Raw genomic sequence first — 14,312 nt, 5'->3', positions numbered from 1 at the left:
GTTTGTTTAGTATGGGCAAATTTCAGCAAGAAAGTGTTTATGTGCTTGCATCAAGTTGGCTGCATCAGATTTTGAAGAAATTATGAATGGAATGAAACGCTGCCATGCCCCAGAATGGAGATGCAAGAAATCATCACCTGTTTGTTGCACTACTCTCCTGCCACATGTAAATGTGTGCATTGCTCTTTCGATATTAGCTGCCAAAAATGAAATTACTTTTAAAGAGAAAAAGACCAAAGAACATTCCCTTCACTGATTTAAAACAAAGGTTTTGTGTTGTTTACAAATGATGCTGTACAGTGGTATAAAGGCTAGGAATATACTCCTTACCCTAGCCCTATTGATCATCAAACAAAACTGAGATAGTTTTTATACATTAAAGCCTGCAGGCTCAAATCTTTCTCACCTGACTCATTTAAATGGTCTAATTCAACCAAACCCACCACTGGAAGCGTTCTAGTAAAATCAGTGGAACAACGGGTGTAGCAAATTTTGGCTTACTGACTTCCATTGACAACTCAAATAGGCAAGACATGAAGTTCTAGCCTCCACTGTTCTAGTTGTGAATCCCCACTCCACACTAAGTGAGAGAGGGGTTGTCACTTCTTCACAGCCTTTCAGTACAAGGGCTATGCAGTCTGGTCTGGTCTCTGCCATCGGCCTTAATCTTCTTGTTTCCACAGAGTGTTATGAGTGTAAGAAAGATCATCTTTCAGATAATGACCTACTTCCTGCCACATCTCCAGGGTTAATAGCCCCTGTTCCTATGAGTGTTTTTTTTTCCTCGATGCTTCCTGAATGCATTCAAAGAGTTCTGTAACATGAAAAAATGAAGTAAGAAATGCTTCAGGCTGCAGGACAAGAATAAGAATGGGCAAACTAAATATAGAGAGGAGGAGGCAATGAGGGCTGAGTGACATGAAGGAGAGGAAAAAAATAAACACAGCAGAGATTTCCTACGCAGCATTCTTCTATCTAGGCTGGAGTATCAGGTCAGTTTTCCATTATTTCTCTACCCCACAGATTGCTTTCATATTACCATACACTCCATAGAATTAATTCTTTAGCTAATTGGGCCCATTTTAAAAAAAGGCTAGCAATTTCTATTAAATTACAGTATTGGTATTTGTAGAAAAATGCTGCAGTGCCAATGTAGTAACCAGGCAGATCAAGCACCTATACACAGGACAGTTTTGCCTTGCCTGGCTTGAAATATCCAACTCATGACATGGTTCATTGTCCCTCTAGTGGATCCTGAAGCATCTGAGGATGCTGCTTAGCTGTAATTCCAAGTCCAAAGATAGCACTTTTTAAAGGACTTACATATTCTACCATCATTTCTCTTAAATAAAAAAGATACTGCTTCAGTGCTTCAATAAGCCATATTATTTTACTTTGTACTCCCTCATATCTAAGAGAAGAGGTGTAAAACAGTTGTAACAATGGGAAACACATCATTCACTCCTCTTTTTATAACTCCCAAATGATATGTATCAATGAAATTACAGCCATAAATCAAGAAAATAGGCTGTTGCAGCCATTTAGAAAAAATGTTTCCTGAAAACTGGGCTAGTGGCTTCTGCAGAATAATTCCAATCAAAGAGTTATATACATTCGTACTTACAGTTAAATATTCCCCTCTTCCTCAGTGTCACTACTACGGAAATACCAATTCATATAACTAAAGGACATACAGAAATTATTCACAAATTTATGGCTCTGCCTAATTTGTAGATATTCTTATGTTATAAAACCAAGAAAGTAAGTTTAACTTTTGTGATAAGAGAATTTGATACATACATCATTTTTTAATAGCTGCTTGACAGCAGTTTACTAATAATTTGTTCCATCAAGAAATCCTTATAATATTGGAGCAAACAAAATGCTCATGTGCTGGACTAGTTTAAGGAATCTTCATTTTCTTAAATGGAACCATCATTTGAATTCAAATTCCAAAATAGATCCTTAATTGTTGTCATAATAATAAGGTTTTTTTGTTATTACTGGCTCAGGGCAATCTGTTTTCAGTTAAATTAAATATCACAGAAGGTTTCTTCAATGTTTTGCAGAAAGCTGTATTGCACACTCACCAAAATACCCCAGTGTAAATAAGGAAGTCTGCTCAAAACGATTCACATGAATTCCAAGTTCAGTGCAATGTGTCCTGGGCTTGTCTGCCACCAAATACAGTACTGATTTTTGACACCCAAGTGAGTGTGCTCTCTCTGCAGGTCTTTTGAGGTCTACCACAAAAAACCCCCAAAGTGCTGCAAGAAGACAGCACTGCTCAGACAGCAGATGTTTCCCATGCTGACAAGCAGAACTGATCTAGGGAAGAATAAGGAAAACCTTTGATATTATTTTTCTTTCACTGGATATATTTGACTGATGCTCGTTTTACATCATCTCATGATTCTAGAAAGATGTGAGAGCTAGTGACTAATTCAGCACTGGCAGTGACTATTTTTCTCCTTGCAAACCAAGAAACCATGCATCTACATTTCAGATTTTGGCACCAGCTCTCCTTTTAGAAGAGATTGTAGAAGGATCCGGACTTACCTCCAGCTGTCTATGCATTAGATTGCATAACACCACTTGACTGGTTTAAGAATGAAGGAGGGCCAAAGTGATCTTGTTTGCATTTTTTGAAGAATAACTATATCAAGATCATTCAGATTACTTTGATTTTATTATAGTAGAGCTGTACTTCTGATTTTTATACTTAGTTTACAGCACTAGATAAATAATTAACATTTCCTTTAAGATTACCTTATATACAGGGGGACTGTACAGTACACTGAAACAATAGTGTGCTGCAGTTCATGCAGAGTCTTTGCTCCCTGATAATCTGGATGGAAACCTGGACAAACAGTGCTGCAAATGTTTTGTTCATGCCTAAGTTCATTTCAGTGGAAATAACTTTGTTGGAATATAGGGTGCAAGAGAATGGTGTGCCCATTGGTCCTTATGTTAACACTAAGTGGGCACGCAGCCAAGTTTTGCACCAGGATAAGAGAGCTGGACAGAATTCTTGAAATTCACAGTTTAGACACAGCCTGAAATTATGAGCTAATAATGAAGACTGTGGTGCATAAGAATCTGATTTAAAGAAAAGAATCCACATAGTATTCGCATTTTACTTTTCAGCAAAGTAATGTCAACACACAGTGTAGCAAGGCCTATGTTAGAACAATTGCCAGTCAAATTCTCCGGTTCATTCAGGAGGTGGATTGCACATTTATCATAATAGATAAAGGCTAAACTATACTCTGCTGAATGAATGTAACTCATGCAGTTTCTGCAGTATTTTTAATCCTTGTTTATGTGACTACTAATTTACAGAATTAGAGACTTTCAGCTTGTGTATCATTTAGTGGGATTTGAGCACGGGTTCACTGCAAATAGAGATTAGTCTTCTACTTAGAAAGGTGGTGTTTTTAAGTAGACCATCTGAGACAGTAAGCCTCTTTATACCAGAGATCTGCATTTACTAAGGGCTGCCTAAACCTATGTTATAACACCCAACCCTTTCAGAACTCTACTCCACTCTTTTCCTCTCTCCCTCTGTCCCTTCCTCCCTCCCCAACCACATACACATGGGACTTCTCTGTAGACACAAGTGACCTGCTGAGTAATCTGTACTTCTGGCATCACCTGTCTAACTCACAAACTTAAGTCACGTGAACAGACTTGGGCAGTGTCAGAAGAGGTTGACTGAAATCCAGCCAGACCATCCAGCAACAGATGAAAAGCAAGCAGAACAGTCCTCTAAAATAAAGCACATGCATCTTAAAAATAACTCGAATAAAACAAGCATTGTGTAGGTCTAATTGATCCTTGGCATATTCAACAATTGGACTTCCAGATAATCAGACTGCTTTTTTTTTTTTTTAATACTGCAAATCATCACAGATCAAAAAAGTTAAACTGTTGTGTGGTCATATTTCATAATAAAAAGACTAAGGCATGGAATTGAAATTAAAAGCAGACTTCAGAAGCAAAAATGGCAGCCTCAGAAAACACCTGAAATACTTGCAGTGATCAAACCAATTGCTTGCACACAGTGCAAATAAAACATATGCTAAAAGGCCTTATAACAAAAAGGCAACAATGTACTTCCTCATTTAAGTTATGGCACTGGAATAATCTCCCTCAGTGCATAATAGTAACCCTTGTGTTAAAAATCTTTCACTTCTATTTACAATTTTTGACGTACAGTTAAAGAGAAGGTCTTAAAAATGAGCATAATACAAAAGAGTTTATTTATGTCTGCTTTCCTAAACTTCTTGGATAACTTCAATATTGCCTTTAATCTAGCATGCAGTTACAAGTAACTTACTGGTTCTGAAGAACACTTGCACTTCCAAAACAAAGACAACTCTCTTTCTATATGGAGTTTTAGTTTTTGATTTCAGGTCTGCACGATCATACTGTTCTCTTCACAGAAACATTTGTTTTGTATCTTGGCTATTGTGTTGCATGAGATGTTTCTCTTGATACTTCCTTAACACACTGATGCCTCCCTCCCCTTTTCCTGGGCTCCACTCTTTGTTTTCCATGCTTTGGGATGTTAAGACTGTTAGAGCTAGTAATCTTGTAAACCAGCTCTTCCACTGTCATACAAATCCCCTGTGTTTTCTATTTTTCTGCACTAGTGCTGTGAAACCATGGTGTAGGATTGGTTCATTTTTACATTTCTGTATAAACTACAGCATACATTTATGTTCTGTAGTATGGAACTAAGGCTAATACCATCAACTGAATCCCCTAGTACTCTTGTAAAAGATATGTAACATTTGAGGTATCTTTAAAACCATTCAATAGAGTTTTTGAACCCCCTAACTCAGCCATTAGTTCTTCAGACTGCAAATTTTTGCTGCAGCACAAATCTGAAACCAAAAGCCAATGTGATCCCTTACTTTTGAACTCTGTAGTATATATCAGTTACATATGGGCTGTGGAGACATTCTTGTGAGTACATTTGTGTATGGCTTTTCAGTCTTAAAAGTCCTTTGAGATCAAATGAGGGCAAAGCAAGGTAGTAAAATTCTTTGTTTGAATCCTTGTTTTAAAACATTTTTGCACTTTGTTAATATAGACATTTAATACTATGTACAAAACATACCAAAGAAAACTGACTACCAAAAGACGGACTATTTGATTTTCTTAAATACAGTCAGGAAGAATATGCTTTCTAGCTTTCTACCTCCATGGATATTAGTCCCCGGGAACGTAGCTCGCATAATATCTTAAAAGCCATCTATCCAACTTTAACTCTTGTTGTTCTTCATAAAGTAATACGTAACAGTTCATAGAAAATTACATGTTACAATTCTAGGGAGTGAAAGCCAGAAGTTAAGTGCAATATATGCAATCTAACTTAAACAAGAAAACGGTTTGGGAATTTTTTTCTCTAAAAAGTTCCTAAATATATTTCACAGGAATATCCCTTATTCCCACTATCCAGCCCTTTCCATTGTCTGACCCATGGGCCCGTAACAAAGGCAAGGACATTTAACATATTACCCAAATCTCAAAACATTTGAAGAATTTAACAGGTATAATCTATCTCTTTAGCAATTAAGGTCTCTTCTGCTTGCAGCAGAAAAGATGTGGGATGCCCACAGGATCCACTGAGCCCACAGTACTGAACATCATCAGCATGTGTCTGCTTACAAGAGAAGTGATGGAGGTAGAGAAGGACAGATACAAAATAGTTTCTCAATTCTGACATGCATATTATTCCACAAAATACAGTAGTGGCTCATGCCAAGGCGAGGTCTCGTGAGTACAAAGTGCAAATCTAGTGAAAGTTTAATAAATCATATGGGTATCATCTATTTCTCAAGTCCTTTGAAGAACAGCTAAAAATAGTGAGAAATTTATCTACTGTAACATGTAAGGTTTTTGTATTCTTCCTGTATGATCTATAAAAATTTCCCATCTTTCTTTAACTTCCCCTGGATCTCTGATAGAAGCTATGACTGTCCATCTGTGAAACTACAACTTTCTCACTACAGTCACTTATGTCAGAAAATAAGGACTATCTATGCCTGGTGAGAATTAAGAAACTAAACTTGACTGGGAAGATGATGCTGTTGTCATTCACATCTCACTTCCTGATGGAAATGAAAACAAAAAATACACAAAATACACAGAAATTTACTGCATTTCTGATAGAGGCCTTGACAGCATAAAGAATACCCCAGTCTGTGAATACACATTTACCTAAAGAACATAGTGTTTAACCCGACAGTGACAGGAGAAATACTACAATCTTTCTTCAGATTCTGTCATCAGAGGAAAATATTTCCCTAGTGCATTAGACTTAGGTTTACCTTTATGATGCTGTTTTGAAGCTTTTTAATTTATATAGTGTAAAAATATCTTTACAGTAAGTCAAGAAAATTTTCAATATAGTTCAAGAAAAATAGCCATAAATTATAAAATCAGTCTGAGCCTTCAAATGTGGTAATATCACAATTACAAATCTTAATTAAAAAAAAAACCTCCCTACTTTTTACCTTGTTCTGTATTTTCAGCTGAAAAATGGCACGATAACAAAGCTTTTATTTTAATACGAATATCTGACATGTTTTAGGTTAAATTTAATTTTGGCAATGTCCAGAAAAGGTATTAATTTAATTTTCCTAAACTTTTCCCTAGTTTTGCTATTCTGTCAAACAGCTAATGCAAAATCTGTTGAATGTACAGATATTTTGTTTCTCTTGGTTACAATGCTTCCATGAGATCATTGATATCTCTCTAACTTATTTTCAGTGAAGATATATAGGCTCTCCTTGTTTTACTTCAGTGGCCTCTTATATCACAGTCACTGAAAGATGAAAACAAAATAGAGAAAACTATTTTGATTTTTCTTATGCTAGGCAGATTAGAAAGCAAACTGGTTTTTGTTTTTTAGGTGGAAACAAATTATGTATTTAATGTAACGTTAAAAGTTCTGTAGGAAGTTGTACACTTTTGTATAATACCTGGTTCTTGCCTATAAAAACACAAATGTGTTTTAACTGGGCTGGAAGCAATCCTGTTACAGCTGACCTTCCTCCGCTATTGTGCATACCATGTATCATCTACAGATTGTAAATTCTTTGAGGCACAGAGTGATCGTCACTTTATTTGTAAGTCCTTTAGACTTCTCTGTGAGGGATCCCTTCTTTTTTGATATAGTTTTCAACTATGACCACTAGATTTACCTGACTTTTGAAAGTCTAGAAATTTATCTCTATTTCTTTTTATTTTTGAGAAGTGTAATTTCTGCCTTATAACTCACAGTGCTGTCCAAAGACACATAGCTTTTAATTAAAACATACTTTCATATATTCATTTTCATGTACAAGTGATCTTACTGAAGTCATTACTGCTACATTTAGTTAAGATCAAGTGGCCACATACTTGGAGACTTGTAAAATAGATTTTGCTTCCCTCTAAGTCATCATATTGAATCACAGAAAGGCCCACAAGGGACCTTAAGAGATCTTATTTTGTCATTTACTGCCCCAGGGCCTTCATTCTTAGTTGCTTTTCTATAAATATCTTCATGTACATTCATTCGCCTTAAGTCATGTCTTATTCCGTTTTTCCTACATGTATAGCTTGCAAGCTATCTGTCAAAACCCTCCTTAATTCAACAGTAATGTATACCTGTAGTATATGTACAGAGTTACCAACAGAACAGACAGGTATAGATTTATAGGAGTGAGGAAGGGGGAATAGTTATGGCTCCAGGATTATGTGAAGATGGGAAATTTCTGATGACTCGTTTTCAGCTAGTAGTACTTTTAGAAGGGTGTGGGTTATTTTAAGAATAGGATTAAAGACATGAAAACGTGGTATTTACTGGCACCTCAATGAGCAGCAGTAAGCAATTATGGCAAAGGAGCGGCACGGACAGAATACATAGCTCAGTAATATTTCCTACATAACCCAACAAAAAGCTGGAAATCTTTGAGATAGATGGATATCTCAGTAGACTAACTATATTAGATCCTTATTATTTTATAGGAGGTATTTTCCATGGATCGTACCTTTAATTTTAATGACCATTCTGAACTCTAATACTTCTGCCCAAGGCCTGCAGCCTTAACCAGTTTGGGGCAACTGGTTAATTTAGTATGTATGCTCTCTTTTCCATCATTGCAGATGTTAATGAAAATGTTGAATACTGCTGAATATTGAAAATATTGCACAGGACGACTCTTGAAAGATCTCCAATAGCCATTCATAACTGCTCCTTCAAGGGCTTCTCAATTATTTTTGAACATATTTTTAGAAGTTTTTATTCTCTCCTGAACAGTCTCATTTTGGCAAATGAGATAAACCACTGATGCCATGATTCCACTAATAACATTTCCAGCAGAATCTTGCAATATTTGGTTGAAGAAGCTTTATTATTGATTTTATTAGTATTCCTGTCCATCGACAATGTTTTGGATCAGTAAGCCTTATAAAAGACACTCTTCAGAAAGAGGTCAATAGTTGAATATGATGTATAGTCACCAGTGTAAGAAAAACTCCACCTATGGATTTAGTAGGCTGACAGGCAGAGGCAAGGGTAAATGAAGCAGTAGGAAGTTTTTGCAGGTGATCACTACTGAATGAAGCATTCAGGTACAGGTTATGTTATATTTCTGGCAGTTGCCAAAGTAATAGGGAAATTACCAGAATGTTAATATCTACTATTGTAAGTATTCTTTTGTCACATTCAGAAAGAAAATATTTCAAATAGTTCCATTCTAGTCTTGCTTCTCAATATAAAATAATTTGGAAATTTTAAGCTAAAACTCCACCTTTTTATTAAAATAAATAAATTTATTAAAATAAAAGAACTGATAGGCAATGAGATTAAGACTAGATACAATCAGAAATACTTTCTCAAAAACAGATTCCTACTTGCATTTATATCATTGATTTCCCTGAAATTAAGAAAAGTGGTTTACCTTTGCAGAAGAAAGGCTGATGACATGTTGATCTTTTTCATTTGTCACAATTTCCACAACACTATGTTGGTGTCCTGATAGCTTCCCTGTAGGCCTACTATTAATAGCAGGATGCCACAAACGAAGCAGTTTGTCATGACCTGAAAGAAAAAAAATATATATATAGCCAGAAAGACTGAATAGTCACTGGTATTACAAATAAGCTTCATAATGGAGAGCTTAGTGTTGATAAGTCTCTGCTTTCACCATGTAGGCAACTCCCATATAAGGATGTGAATTTTTCATTCTAAGGGCTGTATTCCAGCTTATCCCCAAACTTGTATTAAAACATATAACTGGTTTGCCTTTCAAAGCCTTTTTATTTTGCTAGACGAATGCTGGGGACACTGGATGTGACTACATGTGCTAGTCCCATAGAAGCAGAATACTTTATTAGAAATGGAACTAGGGCTCAGATTTTTTTCCTTCAAAGATCTAATTTACAAAAATGTCAAAACGATATTTATGTCCACTTAGCCAGGAAATGAAGGGATGACCACCTCTGTGGAAGAGGGGGGGTGTGCAGTACAGGAAGGGGAGCAGACACAGAAGTTGAGGGCAGAATGGAAACAATAACTGCTGATGAGTGATTTTGTATCTTGAAGTAAATGAGAATTAGGTCTTTCATATTTATTTGTATGTTCAAACATTAAATTTACCTACAATTTAGGGAATAATCCTTGACTGCATTATAGATGAATCTTTTGGTACTATTTTCATAATAGTTTCTGTAAATATTTCAAAACACAAAGATGTTAAAAATGTACTAGTCAACTCCTGGGTTTACATACTGATGCAACCAAAACTGTACCTAGTTCTCTGAAATATTTTTCACATGAGTTTCAAGAGAACATGAGTCCAGTTTAAATTTGACATTAATTAATTGATATTTTAACTTCCAATTCCTGGCAAATATTGCAATTATATGAATTGTATGTAATTAGCTGAACACTCTTGACACACAATAAATGAAACAGCCATATTTTATCTAGACTTCAGTTTGAGTTTTAGTTTTTCTCTCGGCTTACGGTGAAGTGCAGAAAGCCAAAAAACCATAGACTAGGAAGTACGTGCCCCAAAAGAGCATTCACGAAACCTCAAGACTGTGAGGCTTGGCTCAGTTCTGTTAACAAAGAGAAGAGTTAAAAGTCAGCTCTTGCAGTCTGCTCTCCAGGGATCTTCCTTAAGTTTGTTCAACCTACTGTCATTGGTCAGTCCCTCCCTCTCTCTCTACAGAGATCTCTTCCTTTCCTTCTTAATACAGCAATATGTGCTTCATTTAGGAGTATCCCATCTCCCTTGTCCTCCATTAAACATTATTGTCCTCTCAGTTAAATTGATTGCACTGATTGCAAATTGTTTATTTAGTCCCTCTCTAAATGAGAGAGGCTCATTGGAGAAATGGTCTACTCTTAAAATAGCTACAACAGAAAGTAATTTTGGTTTATGCCAGATCATTTCACAAGTGTGACTGAGAATGCAACCATGCAAACAGCTGTACTGGCACAATGGAGAGATAACTTCTGCATAGGAAAGGGAGCCATGGATAAGTAGCTGACCAATAGTAACTTCAATGGGAATCAGTTTCTTTTCAGGGGCACTTCCAGGCAAAACTATTCTAGATTAGCTGTCTATGCTGTAAGCATGGCAGGAAGTAGCTTAAAAAGGCTGTAAATGCACAAGAGTTTTGTGAAGCCCTTTTGGATGGGGAAACTGCAGAAGATGCTGGACCCCTGCTCACTTCCCCAGGTGTTGTGTTAGGCTGTCATAGACATGTCCTGTAAGTTAGCAGAACCCTTGTGACCAGGCCAGTATACATTACTGAGAAACAAGACCATGGGAGTAAAACTCAGTTTGCAGGTCTTCCATGAGGTCAACCGGAGGACACGAAATATGGTAGACAGTAGCTTCCACTGAGACTGGTAACATCAGTTATAATCAGAGGGAACAGACACTGCTTCAACAACATGCCCTTTAGCAGCCCCAAATGGAAACTGTCATGTCTTAAAATGACAGTGAACTAGGTAGAAGCTGTTGATAGTAACTGACCAACTCAACTACCTACTTGCTGCGCTTTTGAGGAACAGGACCTTTGTTAGCCTTCCTAATTGCTCTGTTCTTTATATATTCTTGAGGTGATGGCAGATGAATGGAGGGGAGGATAGTGCTCTTTAATTGTGGCGCAGAGAGTTTCTTTTAAGAATAGAATCACTAATACATGTTCTTTACTTAAGATATTAACAGGAAGAACAAGTGTCACTAGGAAAGAAAACCTTTCCCTACTTAAAAATGTTGTTTGTTTCTTATGTGAAATAGTGGATTATTTTTTGTTCCTTTTACTGATGTTGAGATAATGGTGGACTTGGTTATAGTAGATGTGTTCTCTCCCCTCTTTTTGGACTAATGCCAGATCGGCCCTAACATTCGCTGCTTCACTGCTTCACTGGAACATTTGCTGGAACATTTATTCTCTCTGTGCTCCAAATATGCCTCCAGGATTGAGAATCCTGACACAGAAGGCATGGGTACTAAGCACATTCAAGAAAAGCTTGAAGAAGATGAATTATCTGTCTACATATCAGACAGCAAATTTTTAAGATTCTGTGAAATCAATGATTTGAGTCATAATGGGCTCAGTTTGGTGTTCTCCATTCCAAGATAAATAATTATGAAAGCATGCATTTAGGGTTTTTTAAAACGTCTCTATGACCACAGCTCTATTCTAGCTAGATGTTACGGATTCCAATGCATTCTTTGAACATGTGATCCTTTGTCAAATTGTCTCCCTTGCTTATACAGTTTTGCAATTTGTGTGGTATTACAAGTCTACTGAGACATCTGCATTTCAGTGGTGTTGAAACCCCCTTGAGAACAATAGCATTTTTGAATGGAAGAAATGCTAGGCTTAGTTTGGCATCCTCTGATAAACTAGAAAAGAAAAATATAACTCCTGGTTTCTTTCTATGCTGGTCCTCGCTCACAGAAGGACCCCTTATTCTTTAAAACTCATCATTCCTTCAAGCCTGCCTTTTAAATAATCTTGGGTTATAACGTCTGCAAAACCTCTTCAGAACAGTTAGACATCTGGTAAACCAGCACAAGATCATATGTTTATCATATTGACCAATGTCTTTTTCTTTTTTTGTGCTGCCTTGTCTGCCTTCACATGTTCTTCTTAAATTTAGACTGCATCATAGAAAAAAGTCTGCTTATGCTTGTGAGGGCTAGTATTAGTGGAGTCCTGGGATATGATTTCTATAACTAGGATTCTGGGGAATTCCTGAAAATGTCAATACCAAGTATAGTGCAAGTTAAAAAAAATAAAGATATAAGATGTTACCAGTTACGTCACTTGTGCCAGGAATACACAAAGGATACTGAGCAAGCACAGAGGACTTCTTTTTATCAGTCTTAAGCTGTTACTGCTAGATTTAGAAATCAATAATAGTTTTTCTTCTACTTCATTGCTCACAGGAGAACAATAGCCGGATTTGAAGAAATAATAGGGCTGGAAGTTGATGTATCATATAATTTAAAACTGATCATCTCCAGCTTTTATATGCATACATAATTTGATTTTAACTGTAGCTGTTCCCTGAGGTGATGATTAAGACATAGCTGGAATTGAAATGGATACAGAATAAGAGGAAAATCATATCACTTTACCATTCAACAGAATATTAATGCAAAATGCTACACAGAAAAGTTATTCTAAATTACTATGGGCTCCATATTTTACGCCACTATCAGGCTTTTATCATTTTATTGGTTGAAGAAGTCTAGCTTTTAGCATGAAAAGTGAACTCGGTACCAGGTTTGCTTGTATCTTTCTTATTCATATTGTAAATGTCAAATATCTGGAAGACAAAATTAGGTTGTGTCACAGTACTGGCAAACTCATGAGCATATTCAAATACAACAAATAAATTATGGAAGAGTAAGGGTGTTAAGAGGGTGTAAGAGGCAAACATAGCATACTCTAGTCTGACTGACTGCTGTGCCGTTGTGAGCAGTGTATTTTGTTAATAGAGCACTGAACTCTAAAGCTCAATTTCTAAAGACTTTAGTAGATGGATCTCTCAAGCACTGAAGGATTATTCTTAATTTTGGGTGCAGCTTCATAGTAGCCTCTGATTAGGCAGCTGTTTAGATGGGATAGGAGGTCCTGCATTCCCAGTCTAGCCTCCAACCATCACATCAAATATGCAATCTATCTTTTTAAAAAAATTTCAAGCTCCATTTTAAACTGAGAAGGATATTTCTTTGTGCAACTGCCACTACTCAGAAGACTCTTCCAGAACATCACTGCTCTAATTTTTGCTCTCCTGATATTTGTTCTCCTGATATTTTTATAGATAGCAATAGTATTCCTTGTTAATTGTCATTTTGCTAGGATATAGAAAATACACTTTTTAGTCTCAGTGTGATAGATTTAGTCTGTATGTGATAGGTTTCCCCCGCTCTTTTTCCATATTCAACTAATCTTTCTCAAACATGGCTCATATCAACCATACAGTAGATTCCAGTACAACATGAAGTTTTACTAATGTCCAATTCATAGAAGTTAATGCTTTGTTACCTGCAGAACAGATATTTCAACTAACACAGGTACCTGGGGCAAGTATTGCTGCATGATTGCCCCTATTCCTATACTCTGCCATAGGTGTTTATTGCTGGTCATTGTCAGAGGGGATAGTGGGCTAGGCAGACCTTTGGTCTGGCCTACCACAGCTATTCTTATTTTCTTAGGAAATTTATCCAGATATTTCTCTTCTTCTGCTATTTCTATATGAAGAATTTTCAGCGTGTAACAGAAACTTTTATTAATTCCTGTGTAATTGACCTTCTGTCCTATTCAGACACTTCACCCTATTTTTATTACTACAGTAAAATCCTCCAGTTCTACCTGTAGGAAATACTAACCACATTCTGTTTTGTAGGGCCTCCCTATTTTATGTCATCAGTAAATTTCTCCAGACTACTTTTTGTGACAAGGTAATCAATGTAAATAAGATCTTCCCCAACGCTGAACTTCAGAATTTTCACTAATAACTTTCCTATAGTCCTATTGCTTTCCCTTTAAATCTTTTGTCTAGAAAATCAATAGAACTGTCTGATATTTATTTTGATATCTGTCGCAGTTTTCCCCTTCAGTAAACTGTTACAATTCAACTTTCCCATGTCTAGGTCTTTTTTTTTTTTTCCAAATTTATATCACCATCTTGTGTATTATCAAGGCTGGACAGCAAAGCCTTGGCCATTTTTTTCTTCTTGTTAAATATACACGTAAGAATTGCTATATGATACATTTTCCAA

General features: G+C 36.3%; 1 protein-coding gene across 1 annotated transcript in view; it reads right to left on the bottom strand.

Annotated features, from left to right (window-relative positions):
- WDR64 (WD repeat domain 64) overlaps nucleotides 1-14,312 on the bottom strand; it is an 87,245-nt gene that overhangs the window by 35,374 nt on the left and 37,559 nt on the right. Inside the window, exon 11 of the mRNA XM_075148142.1 lies at nucleotides 8,958-9,097. Within this exon, the coding sequence (XP_075004243.1) occupies nucleotides 8,958-9,097 (140 nt within the window). The remainder of the gene's footprint in view (nucleotides 1-8,957; nucleotides 9,098-14,312) is intronic.

The sequence above is a fragment of the Calonectris borealis genome, chromosome 3, assembly GCF_964195595.1.
Source record: "Calonectris borealis chromosome 3, bCalBor7.hap1.2, whole genome shotgun sequence".
In the NCBI taxonomy this organism is placed as follows: domain Eukaryota; kingdom Metazoa; phylum Chordata; class Aves; order Procellariiformes; family Procellariidae; genus Calonectris; species Calonectris borealis.
The sequence above is the reverse complement of the archived record's forward strand: the minus strand, read 5'-3'. Positions and strand labels throughout refer to the sequence as shown.